At 42.8% G+C, this 14,851-nt stretch overlaps 1 protein-coding gene across 1 annotated transcript in view; it reads left to right on the forward strand.

The window, feature by feature from the left end:
• The first annotated feature begins 667 nt into the window (after positions 1-667).
• Ntm (neurotrimin) overlaps positions 668-14,851 on the forward strand; it is a 1,030,143-nt gene continuing 1,015,959 nt past the window's right edge. The window contains exon 1 of the mRNA XM_013009574.1: positions 668-1,097. Coding sequence (XP_012865028.1) covers positions 1,016-1,097 — 82 coding nt within the window. The 5' untranslated portion in view covers positions 668-1,015. The remainder of the gene's footprint in view (positions 1,098-14,851) is intronic.

Consider the following 14,851-nt stretch of genomic DNA (forward strand, 5'->3'; position numbering starts at 1 on the left):
TTCTTTTCAGTGAATGTCAAATGAGGCATATGGAATAAACACAGACTTGGCTGTCTTTGGGAGCTAGTTCTCTATATTGAGACTCAGGAACTTCTCAAATCGCAGAAACTCCATTCATTTTCATAGTATCGTATACACATGGATGACTTAGATATAAATAAAGTGAATGAAAAATAAGAGTGAAGCAGGTATTCTGAAGCAGGAGTGACAGGAAGGGAAAATAGAAAGTTATTTATTATTCTCAAAGTGACTAAAGTGGAAAGGTTGATGAGAAGGAGAGAAAAAGAAAGCTGTCACTGAATGATATTACCATCTGAGAAAAAAAATAGGATCCAAACAAATGGAATTTGACTCATCCGTGCAAGTTTCACAGAGCACGAAAATGTCCCTTTAAGATTTTCCCCGTAAGCCTTTTGCTGGCTGGGGGATTTTTCCAGAGCAAGGGAATCTAAGTTCAGGAGGCCAGGGAATGCTGGAGGGGGTGGGGGGGGCGGGGAGGGTTTCTGATGCTTCGGGCTCTGAGCCTGTCAGTTTAAAAAATGAAAGTAATAGAAAAGGGGCAAAGTGGCATTTATCATTCTATCTCTCCAGGCTCCTGTCTCTTTAATCAGCTAGCCTGATTTGCCCAGTAAATGATTCCTGAGTGTGTGTATGTGTGTGTATGTGTGTGTGTGTGTGTGTGTGTGTGTGTGTGTGCCCGCGCGGCATGTGTTGTAGCTCTGTCAATCCTTGGATTAGAACCAATGATTGCTGCTTGTAGGAGGGCTGTCCAGGGCCAGATTGTACAATGTGCCTCAGTGCCAGAGTATGAGTGGAGATAATTACGGAGAAGTCAGACTCTCTCACACCCTCGGCTTCCTTGTGGTGTCCTTCAGCAAACACACTGGATTAAAATCTCTTTGGATGAGCTTGAGGACAACGCAGTCTATCTAGGAAGAAAAAAAAAAAGGAAAGAAAAAAAAGCCCGAACCTGACAAAAAAGAAGAAAAAGAAGAAGAAGAAGAAGAAAAGAATCATGAAAACCATCCAGGCAAGAATGCACAATTCTCTCTCTTGGGGAATCTTCGCGGGGCTGGCCGCTCTGTTTCTCTTCCAAGGTAAGAGCTCGGTATTGATTTGCCTATGGTAGACTCGGGATTTGTAACAGGGTGCTTTAGAGACGATTCGCAGAGTCCGAGAGTGGGCTCTGCTGCTAGGTTTTGCAGGTGGAAGCGAGAGAGCATTTAAACAGCATGGCTGGGACTTCATTCTCCCGACCAGGCTGTGAGAATATTGATTGGATTCTAGCTGCTACCGGAATGAAATCGGGGAATGTATATGCATAAGTAAAATGTGTCTGCTATTCTTCTCCTCCCTAGCTATGTGCTGGCTCCCTGGCTTTCTGTCCATTTTTTTTTCACATTTACACAGCAACAGCATATATGAATGCAGGGGCAAATTACTGATGGATGGGGAGGGTAGTGGTCTTGAAAATGCGCTGCTTATACTACTGGGGAAGAAATTGCAAGAAGAAACTTTAAATATCGGCCAGGGAACTTGCAAAGCAAGGAGCAATCAAGAGGAAAATGCAGGCTGGAAAAGAATCAGGTGCCTCTTAGAAGGTAGTGGTCAGTGATCTGGCTTCAAGGACTGAATGGATTTCCTGTGATGATGGTGGTGGGTGGTGACCAACTGGGTTAGTTTTGAATGTGTTTGGGGGTCTGTTTGTGGTGGTGGTAAGGGGTCGGGCTAGGGGGTGGAAGTTGCAGATGAAAGAGAGTACAGGCGCAGCCCAGGCTCTGAAAGTCAGGAAAGCTTTTCTAAGTTGAAAAGAGAGAGGAGCAGGAAGAATCGAATGCTAATTTTCTGTCTGGGAAGCAAAGCTGGGGGCTGGGGTTCTGAGCCAGGAGCCAGCCTAACTCCTTGGCCACTGTGAGATGAAATGTTTGCAAAGCTGGGCTCAGGTGCATTGGGAATCTTCTCTACCTTGAGTCAATTTGCTGCACTGTGTGGTCCACCCACCCTTGCCCTCGCCCTCCCTTTCATTCCAGCAGCAGAATTAACGCTCACCTGCTCATTCACACCCATCCTGTATTTACAGGCTTTAGTAGTTTATCTTTTTCAAATTAAAGGTGCCTGAACTCACAGGGGTTGAAACAGGCAGAAAAACTTTCCCTGTGTGGTCCTAGAGGACTCTCCAGGAAGAGAGGATAGGCTAAGGATAGGAAGAAGGGAAAGAGAAAAAGCAAAAGGAAGAGAAGGCAGGGAGGGAAGGCTGGAGGGGGGAGGAAGAGAGGCAAGCCTCAGTCCTATGCAGTTGTATTCCCTGAGGAAAGTTCTTTCTGGTAGAAAGGAATGGATGGGGGTCCCACCCACTTTGCTTTTCCCACTGCAATAGAGAGAACTCAGCATCGTGTCCTGTTCTGAACTGGAGTCCTACTGGCTTCTGTCTGAGCTCAGCCTTTAGGGACTGCCACTGTCCTCCTTAAGGTAGAGAGAGCAGTCTGGGAAGAATTGAAGGTGTGTGCACCTTGGCTGGGGGCTCAAGAAGGAAGGAATGGGGGACAGAGGAAGTCTGTGGATGACAAGGAAGTCCAGGGTGGAGGATCTCGCAGGGACACTCGTGAATTGTTCCCTACTGCGCTCAATCCCAAGGGGCATCTGCCTCTGGCTTTCTTGGCTCTCTCCTGGAGTCACCCGTGGTGTAGGAGTGAAAAGAGTCAACTTAGAGGCATCCTTGGTTGACTTCTCTTACATAATGTAGAGCAGGCATCAGAGTATGCATGTACGTGTGTGTGTGTGTCTCTCTGTGTGTATGTCTGTGTGTACTCTAGCTTATTCCAAGTGCACAGGGATGCTTGCGGTAAGACTAGAGCCCTAACATTGGTTGTGGGGACACTGACTTCAGGACCATTAAGGCATGGAGTGAGGGGGGTCCCAGGGAGGGAGAAGAAATGTCCCAACTCCTCAATAATTGCTGGATAATTGCCATCTGTCCCAGAATCCACTTCTTATAAAATCAATCTGGAGGCAATGACCAAGATTCTACCCTCCACAGCCCCTACCTGCAAGCCAGGAGCCCCAGGGCCAAACTTAATTTACATATAAATTAGCATACTCTGTGATCTTTTTTTTTTTGTATCAGAAATTAATTCAGGGAAGCATAGTATTTGCTCGCACTCTGAGTTGTTGCTGCATATAGAAGTAGAGATGTAAATTTCTGTTGTGTTTCTCTCTTAGAATGGGGGAAGGGAGAGGATCAAGGGTGTCTCAGACCTGGGTCCATTCCATCAAATCTTGAATTTCCTAAGGAGAATGGTAGCTTTATTTGTGCTGGCCACATCCAGTCGGCTCTAAATGGGCTTCAATGTGTCATGATAGAATAAGGCTGCCCAATTTTAAGGCAGCTAAACCTCCCCAGAACAACCCTCTCCCCCCCCCACACCCCTGCCCCCACAATACCACATGGCAGTTGGACACAGCAAAGATGATGTCTGTTTTCTCTTTCACAGGAAGGAAGTGGAGTGTGCCAGCTATCTCTTATCAAACTTACAGAATTATTGAGGCAGCCCGGGTCTCGCCTGCGATAATCCACCCCTATTGCATTGACCCACGGGACTAGTTAGAATGCAGCACACATTCCAGTGCAATTTTTTTCTTCTCCTCTGTTTTTGTTTTAAACTGACTCTTCCTAGGGCTGCTACTTCCTGGGTTTCCTAGCTCTTGAAGAGGTTATGTGGTGCTAGCAGGGTGGAATAGGGGCCCCTTCCCTGCCTTGCTCTCCTCCCTCCCCACGTAACTAGCAACCATGATCCAGCTTAGAGCAGGAGGGAATTTGTGCCGGGTATCAGCGCTGATTAGTGCGGCTGCAGCTGCAGGGAGGGGGTGATTAGCTCCCTGGGGCTCTGGCCCTGAGATTCACTGGGGTTGATTAAGTAGGGGCACCTCTCTCCCAGGAACAGGAGCTGTCCTTTTCAGCACACTGCCCACCATCTATCAGGAGATTCTCTGAAAGGCATGGCTGTGTATGCAGTGGCTTTTCTTTTTCTAGAAATCGTGTGGACCCTCCTCCTTCCTGGGACTTATTGTTCCTTGTCACACCTCTAACACTTTCCAATTAGCTTGGTTAGATTTCTCTGGTGCCTCTTTTTTTTACCCCCATTTCTCTAGCCTCCCTTTATAGCACACACCCTACATCTACTGGTGTAGTCCGTAGAGACACAGGCCAGAGGACAAGAGAGAGGAGACTAAGTTCACATTCTCCTCATTGTGGAGGACATTCATGGGCTCTGTGCAAGTGGGCTAAGTTCCAGTTTCAAATGGTAAAAGGATGGGCAGTCATGTAGTAGCCCAAGCTGAGAGATGGTTCTGAGATGGGTGAGAGACAGATGACACTGTAACCGTGCTCACCAGCAAACTGGGGTAATAAGTTAGGGATGGTAGGATCTGGGGCCTCATGTGGGCACTGCGGGTACTTGGAAGCATGGCTAGAACACACCAGGAAAACAGTGGTACTTGACTGTCATGCTTACGGCTGCCCGTGGGGCCTATTTATGGCCAGGTATACAGGGTATTACACATGAAGCCTGCCTCCATCCTTCCAGTCTGGACAACACCTCGCTGGTCATATCAGCATTTATTCAAAGGTACAGGGCAGTGCCAGCCAAGAGCAGTGGGCTGTGTTGCATAAAGGCCATTCTTGGAATTGCAGCTTTAGCTACCCGGTGTGCAGCCTCATTCTGGTGCCATTTCTTTTTTTCTTTTTGTTGGTGCCAGGTGTTGGCACTTGTTGGCTTGCTTGCTACCACTTGAGCCATATCTCCAACTTGGATTTTTGCTGATTGCTTTTGGAGATGGAGTCTTTGTAGACTTTTCTGTCTTAACTGCTTTCAAACTGTGATCCTCTGGATCTCAGGCTCCTGTAGCTAGGATTATAGTTCTGAGTCACTGGTGGCTAGCTTCCATTCTTTCTTGGTCAGCTTTTCCTATTTTCCAGGTATTAATGAAGGCATCTTGAACAATGTCTTTCAAATGTCTCTCTTGGGTCCCTGGAGGAGGTGCATTCTGGCATTCTCTGGGGTTCTTCTTGCATGTACCCTGACAGAGAAGAAGCTCGGTGCCCCATGCTGCTCTGGTCAAGTGTCATGAATGGGTCAGACATGCTGCTATTACTGGCTTTTGCCATGGCCTATCCCTTGGGAAGCAATGAGCCCTCACCATATTCCAAGGAGAGGCAGGAGGTATGAACCAATGCGTGTCATGTGACTCTGCATGCTAGAGAGATTCCCAGTGTTCTTGCTGACCAGTCATGGTATATACCCTTTGCCAGGATCAGAAAGCCTGGGATTTGGTTCTTCTCTGAGATTATGTGGTTTGAAGCATATAGCTCATTTCTGTCCACCAACTAGGAAACAAAACTTGCCCTCTACCGAGCCTCAGCAGAGGTCTGTATCTGTATGTATCTGAGCTCCTATTTGCCTATGTTTTCTATAGGAGGAAATCTTCCTCTCTTTGAGCTTGTCTCCCTACCTGGCCGCCAGGCCGGGGAGCGACTCCCCTGGGTGTTGTAAGGACTCATTAATGCTTGTAACACTCCAAACATGTGGTGCTAAGTGGAATTCCATGCTGAGACCAGTTGTATTTATGGCGCTTACTTCCTTTCTGCTCTATTGGCTTGTTACATGTTTACTTTATGTCTAAAGTCATTTGAAATTCAATAAAAACAAATTAAACATAAAAAAGGAAAACATGCAAACAGAAGGTAGGTGATGGTTTACAGGCTGGTCACAGTGTCGTCTCAGAGGTTCATGCCAGTGGATCCTGACTCCTGGTGGTAGATGTCATTTTTTTGGAGAACACAGAGGGGAGGAACAAGTGGAGCTTGCAGGGAGAACACTTCACAAGCCCTGACACTTTCCACCATCCCCTCCCCCCTTTTTATGTCGGTCGTGGGGCTTGAACTCTGGGCCTGGGCGAGCTCTCTACTGCTTGAGCCTCAGTGCCACTTCTGGTTTTCTAGTGGTTTATTGGAGATAAGAGTCTCATGGACTTTCCTGCCCAGGTTAGCTTTGAAACATGATCCTCAGATCTCAGCCTCCTGAGTAGCTAGGATTACAGGTGTGAGCCACCAGCATCCGGCTCCCCCATCTATTTGTAGTGGATATGACAATACCTGCAGGAGCCATAGCTCAAAGGAGCCTTTGAGAAGCAGGGGAACAAGAGGTTGGAGTTTCAATGGGGAAGTAGAAGGTGGAAGTGGGATTAAGAGAAGTTAGGAAAAAGAAATGTCCTCTGGGTCAATGCTGTTACATGGGAGGTAGAGATAAAGAGCATCACAGTTTGAAGCCAGCTGAGGCAAAAACTTAGGAAGACTATCTCCACCAACAAGCTTGATATACTGGTATGTCCATGTGGTCCCAGCTATACAAGAAGCTCTGAGGATCTCAGGCTGAACCTGGCCAGGGCAAAGTTGACATGAGACCTTATTTGAAAAGTCAAGATAAAAACTGAGAGTGTGGCGCAAGCAGCTGAGCACTTGGCTAGGCAATGAGTTCAATCCCTAGTGCCACCAAATAGATATTGTTTGCTTCAATTATGATATTTGTCAGAAAACTTTGAGGGCTTTTTTGTCTCTTTTCTTACTTATTTATTTCCTTATGCAACCTTCTGGGTTAAGCCTATTCTTACTATTTCTGCCAATAAATACAGAAATTTCTCCACTCCCCAGCTTTCTCTCTCCCCGAGGCCTTCCTCTCTTCCTGCTTTCACCCCTATTCTCAGCTTTTTCCATTTCTTTTTTCCTCCCTCTTTTCCTCTTACTTTCTTCCTTGCATTTTCCTTCCTCTTCTATGGGAGAAATAATTGATCAGTTGACAGATCTAGGTCAGGCTAGCAGGGGTGGCTCAGCTCCATGAAGGCTTGCCTAGAAGGAGGGGAGAGTCTGTCTTTCCAAATCACAAGGAGCCAGGCCACAGGGTAGAGTGGGAGGATGGGGGAGGGCCAGCCAGCCAAACATGGCGAGTTCAGCTATCCTCATCCAGGGTGTCTGGGATCGTATTGATTACAGCGTCTTCAGCCATTTGGTCTCTTTGACACTCTCATTTTCCATACCCGATTTATCTTTGCCTCTTTTCTGCTTTCTTCCCCACTCCGCTTTCATACTCTGCATGTTCCCATTTTTCTCCTTCTTTCTACTTGTCTTGCCTTTCCTCCTCCATCCAAAACCATGACAGGTGATCACAGGCTCTCCCACTTAAGTCATAAGAGAGAAATGGCCTTTTGTTTATTTGCAAAAGGAAAACCAGAAACTCTGCCAGAAGAGCTCTGTAAGTCATTTGCAAACTGCAAAACAAACCAACAAAGATTCACATTTTCATTGCCCAGAACAGAGTATTTCAAGAGACACTGTCAAGCTAAGGAATCAAATATTGGAAAACACATTCTTCAGATCTGTTACTGAGGATATCTTAGGTTACTAAATTTTATTTTTTTTTCCTAAGCGTCTGTGAAAGTATTGGGCTTGGCAGTCATAAAAGACTAACCAAAAGACCAGTTGATTTGGGCTGTACTTTCTTGTTCAAACTCATTCTTTAGTGGTACTTCCTTGACTCATCTCGGAAGTACCACCAAAATCTAACCTTAATCCAACAATCCATCTAGTTTGCTTCATTGCTTCTTTATTTATTTCTTGGTTCAATCACCAGCAAATATCTATTGAGTGTATACTATGGTTTGGGCATTACTTTACATACTAGGAATATCACAGTGAAGAAAAGCAATTAAAAGTTAAGACTGAAGACTTAGGGTGATCTCCCTGTTTTGTCTTGGCTTGAGCAGCAGTACCAGAAATCAAAGTGAAGATTAAGTAATAGCTTCTTGTCTTTTGTGCAAATGAATCAGTCCTTGTGTAAGCAAGGGAGCACTTGGAGGATGTGCTCTGGCTGGATCTGTGCCACAATAGAACAGAGACGCTACCTTCCATTCTTCATGTCACCCCTTTCTAAGAAGTTGCTCAGGAAGCCCAATGTGTCTTCAGTTATATGCAAGATGGTGAAAGCTCATGGGTGTCATGTGGTCTTGTCACTACTTTTCTGTGTCATTGAGTCAACAGCAATTCTTAACACCATGACCACCCAGTCCCAGGAAACTATCTCCTTTATGCCCTAATGTTTGCATAGGGTGGAGGGCCAAAGAAGATAAAGGGAGAGCATTTGAGACAAGACCAGGCAAAATTCTTCTTCAGGCAGCTAGTTGGGTGAGGTTGCTGCCAGCCATACCTAGGATGTATGGGATTCATACTTACCTCTTCTTTGAGACCCCTTTTCACTTGCGACATAGTCAGCATACCCTAATATAGACTTCCTAAAATAATGCAAAGGTTGCATTTACAGAAGGAAAGGGTAGTCATTTTCTTGTGCCATCTTCTTTTAATACATCAGCTTATATTTCCAGCTCTATGCCACCACCAGACAGGTGAAGTGTCTCAAAGGGCAACTTCAGTGCATTGCCAGATTCCACAGTGGTGACAACACTTATTCTTAGTAATTACCTTTTGTTTTAGTGTGTGCTAGTACTGGGGCTTGAACTCAGAGCCTAGATTCTATCTCATAGCTTTCTTATGCAAAGCTGGTGCTGTACTACTTGAGCCAACAACTGGTTATTTTGGAGTTAATTGGATATATCTGATGAACTTTCCTGCCTCAGTTGGCTTTGAACTCTCATGCTCAGATTTCAGCCTTCTGAATAGCTAGGGTTACAAGAATGAGCCACTAGCACATTGTTCAGCAATTATCTCTTCATAGGATCCATGATCCTTCCAAATCCAGCATCCTAGAGCAATTCTTCTTCTCCTGATACAACCTCACAATTCAGAAGGTCTTCAGCAGGTGGGTGCTCAGAGAGGGCTTCTGTCCACATTTATTTGTGGTGCTCTCCATCTTTAAACTGGCCATTCTCAAACTTGCTATATCACAGAAACAGCTGGGCAGCTTTACAAAGATGCTCAGATCCAGACCTGTCACCAACTAATTAGGGCAGAATCTCCTTGTGATGTGGCCCTATGTCGACCTTCTAAAATATCTTCTACTGGTTCTAACCTACCATGGGGTAGAAAATGATACCTAACATCACACCTAAAAATACTCTGTAACCTTGAGTAAAACAGATCCTGCCCATAGCCCTCCCTTTTGCACTCAAGAAAAAAGAAAAATTGGATGAAAGGAGTTTGGAGTTTTGTCTCAAGTTGCAATGCTGCAAGAATGTCTTTGAGGAGAGGCATTGATAGGTAGTGGCAGGGCTAGAAGAAAATATTCAGAACATTTGTGCATGAAAGAAGCTAAGAATATAAACATAGTCACATATGGGCAAACAGTCAGATTGTTCAAGTGATATGTGTGTGTGCATAAACACTATAAATTATATGTGGTAAGTATTTATCTGTAATGCAAACTTAGGGTGCAAGGAAAGGGTTAAACAGTCACCGAATTTCATCTAGAGGGAATGAGGAATGAAAATAACTCTTATGTATTCATTCATTCATCCAATTTTTTGATGATACTAAGCATTAAACTCAGAGCTTCTTGAATGTTGAGTAAAATGCTCTACTATTTGAGCCATGCCTGCAGACATTTTGCTTTTAGTTTGTCTTTCAGATAGAAGTCACAATAACTTGGTCTACATTGGCCTTGAACTATGGTTCTCCTATTCCTGCTTCAGCCTCACTTCTGCACACTATAGGTGTGTGCCTCTACTCTGTTAATAGTGACTGCATTGATCCAGCTCTGATTGAAGGTCAAGGATGAGTGTGTTGATACGGAATTGGGAGATCACTGAGTGATGGTGGACTATAGAAGAAAATGAATTTTAAGAGTCAGGATCATGTATTTCTCTTCAACTGAGATTCACTTCTTTCTGTTAGTTGGCTGTGCTGCCTCGCGGCTTTTCTTTTCTTACGGGTAAGAATGAGTCACACCTAGCATCATGAATTAGGCAGAAGTGATGCTGGCTTCACTCTCCAAGCCAGGTCAGCTCCTGCAGTGCATGTGGGAGCAAAAACTTATTTGTTCAGGTTTTATGGAGTCAGCAGATCTGAGAGGCACAAAGGGGAGCAGAGTGATGGTGCAGATTCTTGTTAAGTTTAGACACTGGACAACCCACACAGCCATTTGACTCCTCCTTAAAATTCACCCTGCTGTGTTAGACAAACAAGGGGTTTTCAAGACAAGTGATTCGAGCCCCTCTCTTGGAGCTCTGAGACTCCACAATGCACCTGCAGGGGATGGCCAGCTCCTATCACTAGTAATGGACATTGTGAATCTCTCAGGAGAGCTCACTAAAGTGGACTGTTGGAACTCAGGAAGACAAAAAGATGAGAAAAAGAAAGAGATGAACCAGGAGAAGCTTCTACCTTCTTATAGATTCTTGCAATTTTCCCGGGATTTGGAGAACCCCTGTATAGAGTAAACTCACTTTATTCACAGGTTTATCACATGCAGTTTTGCCAAGTACAGCCATTAAAAAAGGAATAAATAAATGATTCAAAAGAAATTAAAAACAAAAATATTGAATTCCTGTTGCCATTCTGTGTTGCTCAGTTGGTAAAGAGAATCTCTCAGTTCTGAGTTATTGCCGGTCATGTTTAAATTATTTCATGGTTGCCTGTTTCTCTGCTCTTAATTTTGTAAAAATAGGTTACTGGAAATTTTGTCTCATGAACTCAATACTAATTTATATATAACGAAAGCAGGGTTTTGAGAAAAGGAAGGAAAGTTTTATTAATTTTGCTAAGCCAAATAAAGATTTTACTTTAAAGCTACAATGCTGATTCTAAGGAATAATCTAATATTGAATCTATTTAAAACCAGCCCAGGAACTCAATTTTGGAATACATGACAACATGTTAATCCTAGGCCAATTATGGGCTTTTCTTGGCTCTTACCTCCCTGCTTATTGTTTTACTGCACCATGTCCTGAAACTATAAATGTTAGTTATCAGAAGTTTACTCATTCCAAATGCTCAAGGAAAGCTAAGGTGGAAGTGAGGGAATTGTCTAGTTTATTTGAAAATAAAACCAAAAAGCTAGCATAGAAAAAGGTATGCATAATTATCATTCTTGTCCTGGGATTCCAAGGTAGCTACAGAAGAGGATGGTTCATATCATAGATTAAAGTAGAGGCTGGGATGCCAAGCTTTTATCCTACCTTCGGTTAATCTGTAGGTCCCACTAAGGAGTTAGGGTTTTACTATTACAAATGTTCCTCCCCAAAAGCAAAGGTAAAGGTGAATATGCTTCATTGAAATGATCAAGTGAAAACTGGAGATCAGTTGAAAAGTAACATATCTTTAAGAGAAGGTAGGTGGTATTATGGGAAAAATGAATTAAGTATCCACAATACAGTGAGTGCTGAGCTCTGTGTTTCCTGAACATTTTCACATTTTCCTCTAGAGCCTTCTACCTAGAACTATATACCCATGGATACTAAGGATTATGTGTTGCATGCTGGTGCTAGACATATGGGTCCAAACTGAGCTCTGGACACTTCCTAGTTTGAGACATGTGGCAATTGATAAAACTCTATCTGACTCAGTTCTAGTCTTTAAGTGGAGATAATTATAGGACTGCTATAAAGATTAAATAAATGCAGATAAAGTTGTATACCACCAGGAACATAATAAGTATCCAACAAATATTACCTCAAAACATTATTACTACCCATATTATTACCTGTACCCCTGTGTAGACAGGACAGATAAATATTTTCTTCAATATGGCTGTATCTCAGATTTTCAAAAATTTGATACGCTTCCAAATATTTCAAAGTTTCCCTCTTATTTTCTGTGAAGCCAGCCATAGAAAGGGTATTGATTGCTCTTTTCTAGTTATTCTGGTTATCCCTCCTACTTCTTAATGTATTGCTTTCCACATGTTTCTGAGCAGCCCAATATACTACCAAAACATGGAGTCTTCTGATTCCAAATTCAAGCAGGATGAAGCCTCACTGCCTCAGAGGGCTCTGGCCTCCGTTTTTCTCTCTTTTCTGATTCTGTGCACTCCCTTCTCCCCTGCACTCCTTAAGTTTTCTAAGATTGTGTTCTTCAGACATACACTCTTCTGTCTTTTTCAAAAATTCTTTTTATAATTCCAAAATTAAGGCTCAGAACATCTTCAAAGCCCTTCATTCTTCCAGTATGATTCCCCTGCACCTGTACTTGCTTTTAGCATGTTAGTGAAATTCTTTCCCCTCCCAGGCTGTCAGTTCAGGAGATCAGGGGCTAGCATATAATTTCTAATATTCCTAGCACATTTGACATGATAGCTGGGACAAAAATAATGTTCACTGTTATAGAAAAAGAAAAAGAGAGGGAGAAATAAAGGCAGAGCATAAAGTCTGGGATCCTGATGGGTATTCAGTGGTCATATGACTTTGAGGACTCCTGGATAGATGTTAGTTCAACCCCTTCTTATCCTATGCCTGTGTTGATTCACTATGGATGGACTAAAAAATAAAAGCCTAACTTCAAAATTTATCCTTTATAAAGTGATCCTATTAGCTTCAGCTCTGTTTCCCTGACAATATTTTGAGGGACATTAAACATGTTGTCCCATAAATGAGTAATCCTTCCTGTCTATAATTATAAACTACATGTTATGGACAAATAGGTAGTCATCATTGTGGAGCTCAATGTTTCAGAATAAAGTTACTCAACGCTGGAAGTTGCTATTCCAGTGGTGACTAGATGAGGTCAGTAAGGAGGACGAAAGCCCAAACTTTAGTATTATAACTAGGTGAGTGCTGGTATCAGAAGGAGCAATGGAGACAGGGAAGACAAAACCAAAAGGCTAGAGAGAGAGAGAGAGAGAGAGGTGGCTGAAAAGGAGTATGGAGTATTTCTATCTTGCTTCTTCATATCTAGTCTCATTCTCACTTTACCCTAAAGCTTTCCAATAGGGAATCTAGCTCTCCTTTCCAAACAGGTATTGTGCAACTTAACCAGACTTGTCAGAGAGTCCAAGCTTTTCCCTCAATGCATCTGACACAGGCATGAGCATCCAGAATTAGATGGACTGTTTTGCTAATGCTGAAAAGAAATAAGAATTAACTAGTAGCTTTTATGTCTCTTCTTCCTTTTCTCTGAAAACTTCTCAATAGGATTTAAATGCCTTATCACCATTTTTATTACTTTTGTCTAATGCCAAAATAACTTAATTATAAAATCTAAAGTTTTGTGTCTTTCTCCTATCTCTTATTGTTGTAAGATACCTTGGGAGTTCCTTTGACTAGCATCCCTTCCAACCCAACAGCCCTACAGATGCCCAGGTCTGACTGTTGAACAGTCTCCTTGTATGCAGCAGAGAGTCATCTTCATTTTGGAAAGAAAACAAAACAAAACAAAATGAAAAAGACATCCAGGTGCCAGTGGCTCATGCCTGTAATCTTAGCTACTTGGAGGTTGAGATCTGAGGATCACAGTTCGGAGCCAGCCCAGGCAGAAAAGTCCCCATGAGACTCTTATCTCCAATAAATTACTCAAAAATAGCTGGAAGTGGCACTGTGGTTCAAGTGGTGGAGCACTAGTCTTGAGCACAAAGAGGCTCAGGGATAGCACCCAGGCCCTGAATTCAAGCTCCAAGTCTGGCAAAAAAAGAAAGAATAAAAAAGAAACCAAAACAAAACCAAACCAGAGATTCTATTGTGTGAGGACAGCTGAAAATAACTGGAGCTAACACTTTTTTTCATAGTTGATGAACTATATGGGAAAACACTCGTTATTCTAGGTCTTTCGATGTTTCTTCAATGCTGATTCTATCTTTTCTCTTTACAAATGATGTTCTTCAATTATGAAAATTTAAGAGCATTGGTACTCCTTATAACACTCATCTCTAAGATTCAATTATAGATGGCTACATGAAGAGGCATATGGACTTTTCATGGTTACTATTATCTGGCTCTGGTCTTGTAATACTACTGAAGCCAAGATTGATGGGTAGAGTTTTGAGTACTGAATTCAGGTGGATTGTGCTTTCTGACTCTTATTATTGTTCTCTTTTTGCCTGGGAGACTGGGACATTGACTGCTGGTAGGTATAGGAAGCAGCATGCAAATACCACCACCAACAGCATACATCAAGGATGACAAAGAAGGATCCTTCAGGTCAAACCACATGCACTTGCTGTTTTAGTGAATCAAAAATGTCTATGGACAATTACATATAGCTCGGTCTAAGGGAGGGAGCTCAAGTTCAAGATGATCGTAGTTGTACCAGCTCTGGAACACATATTTCATACTTATTGTAATTTGCAAGACAAAAAAGATTAGTTAATTAGGTTTCTTTTACTTGCAGCTCAATTCAATCTTAATGCCCTCCCCCCTCTCTCTCATTCTGCTCATTAAAGCTCTCCAAACACATTATCTAAAACATGGATTCTACTGACCTCCCATGTTCCTTCTTTTTTTTTAATTTTATTTTATTGTAAAGATGCTATACAGAGGGGTTACAGTTACATGAGTAAGGTAATGACTACATTTCTTTTAGAGCATTGTTACCCCCTCCTTTTTCTCCTACCATCCTTTCCTTCCCCCACTTCCCCCACTCCTCCTCTCCTTTACCCCAACGTTATAAAGTTCATTTCCAACATAGTGTCTTGTGAGTATCATTGTTGCAATGGGTCATCCTGTGTCCTTGTTTCAGCATTTTGTTATTCTCTTCCCCTCCCCAAATTGGATCAATGTATATACAAAATGCAGGGTGCCAAAATCAAATACAATGACAACAAGGAATATACCACAGGGGGAAGAACATACAAAAGAAACAAAAATGATGTTAGGGAAATGAACCCTAAGATATGTATTCAAATGTTTTTTTTCTTTCATG

Source organism: Dipodomys ordii, unplaced genomic scaffold (genome assembly GCF_000151885.1).
Source record: "Dipodomys ordii isolate 6190 unplaced genomic scaffold, Dord_2.0 Scaffold10, whole genome shotgun sequence".
Taxonomy (NCBI): domain Eukaryota; kingdom Metazoa; phylum Chordata; class Mammalia; order Rodentia; family Heteromyidae; genus Dipodomys; species Dipodomys ordii.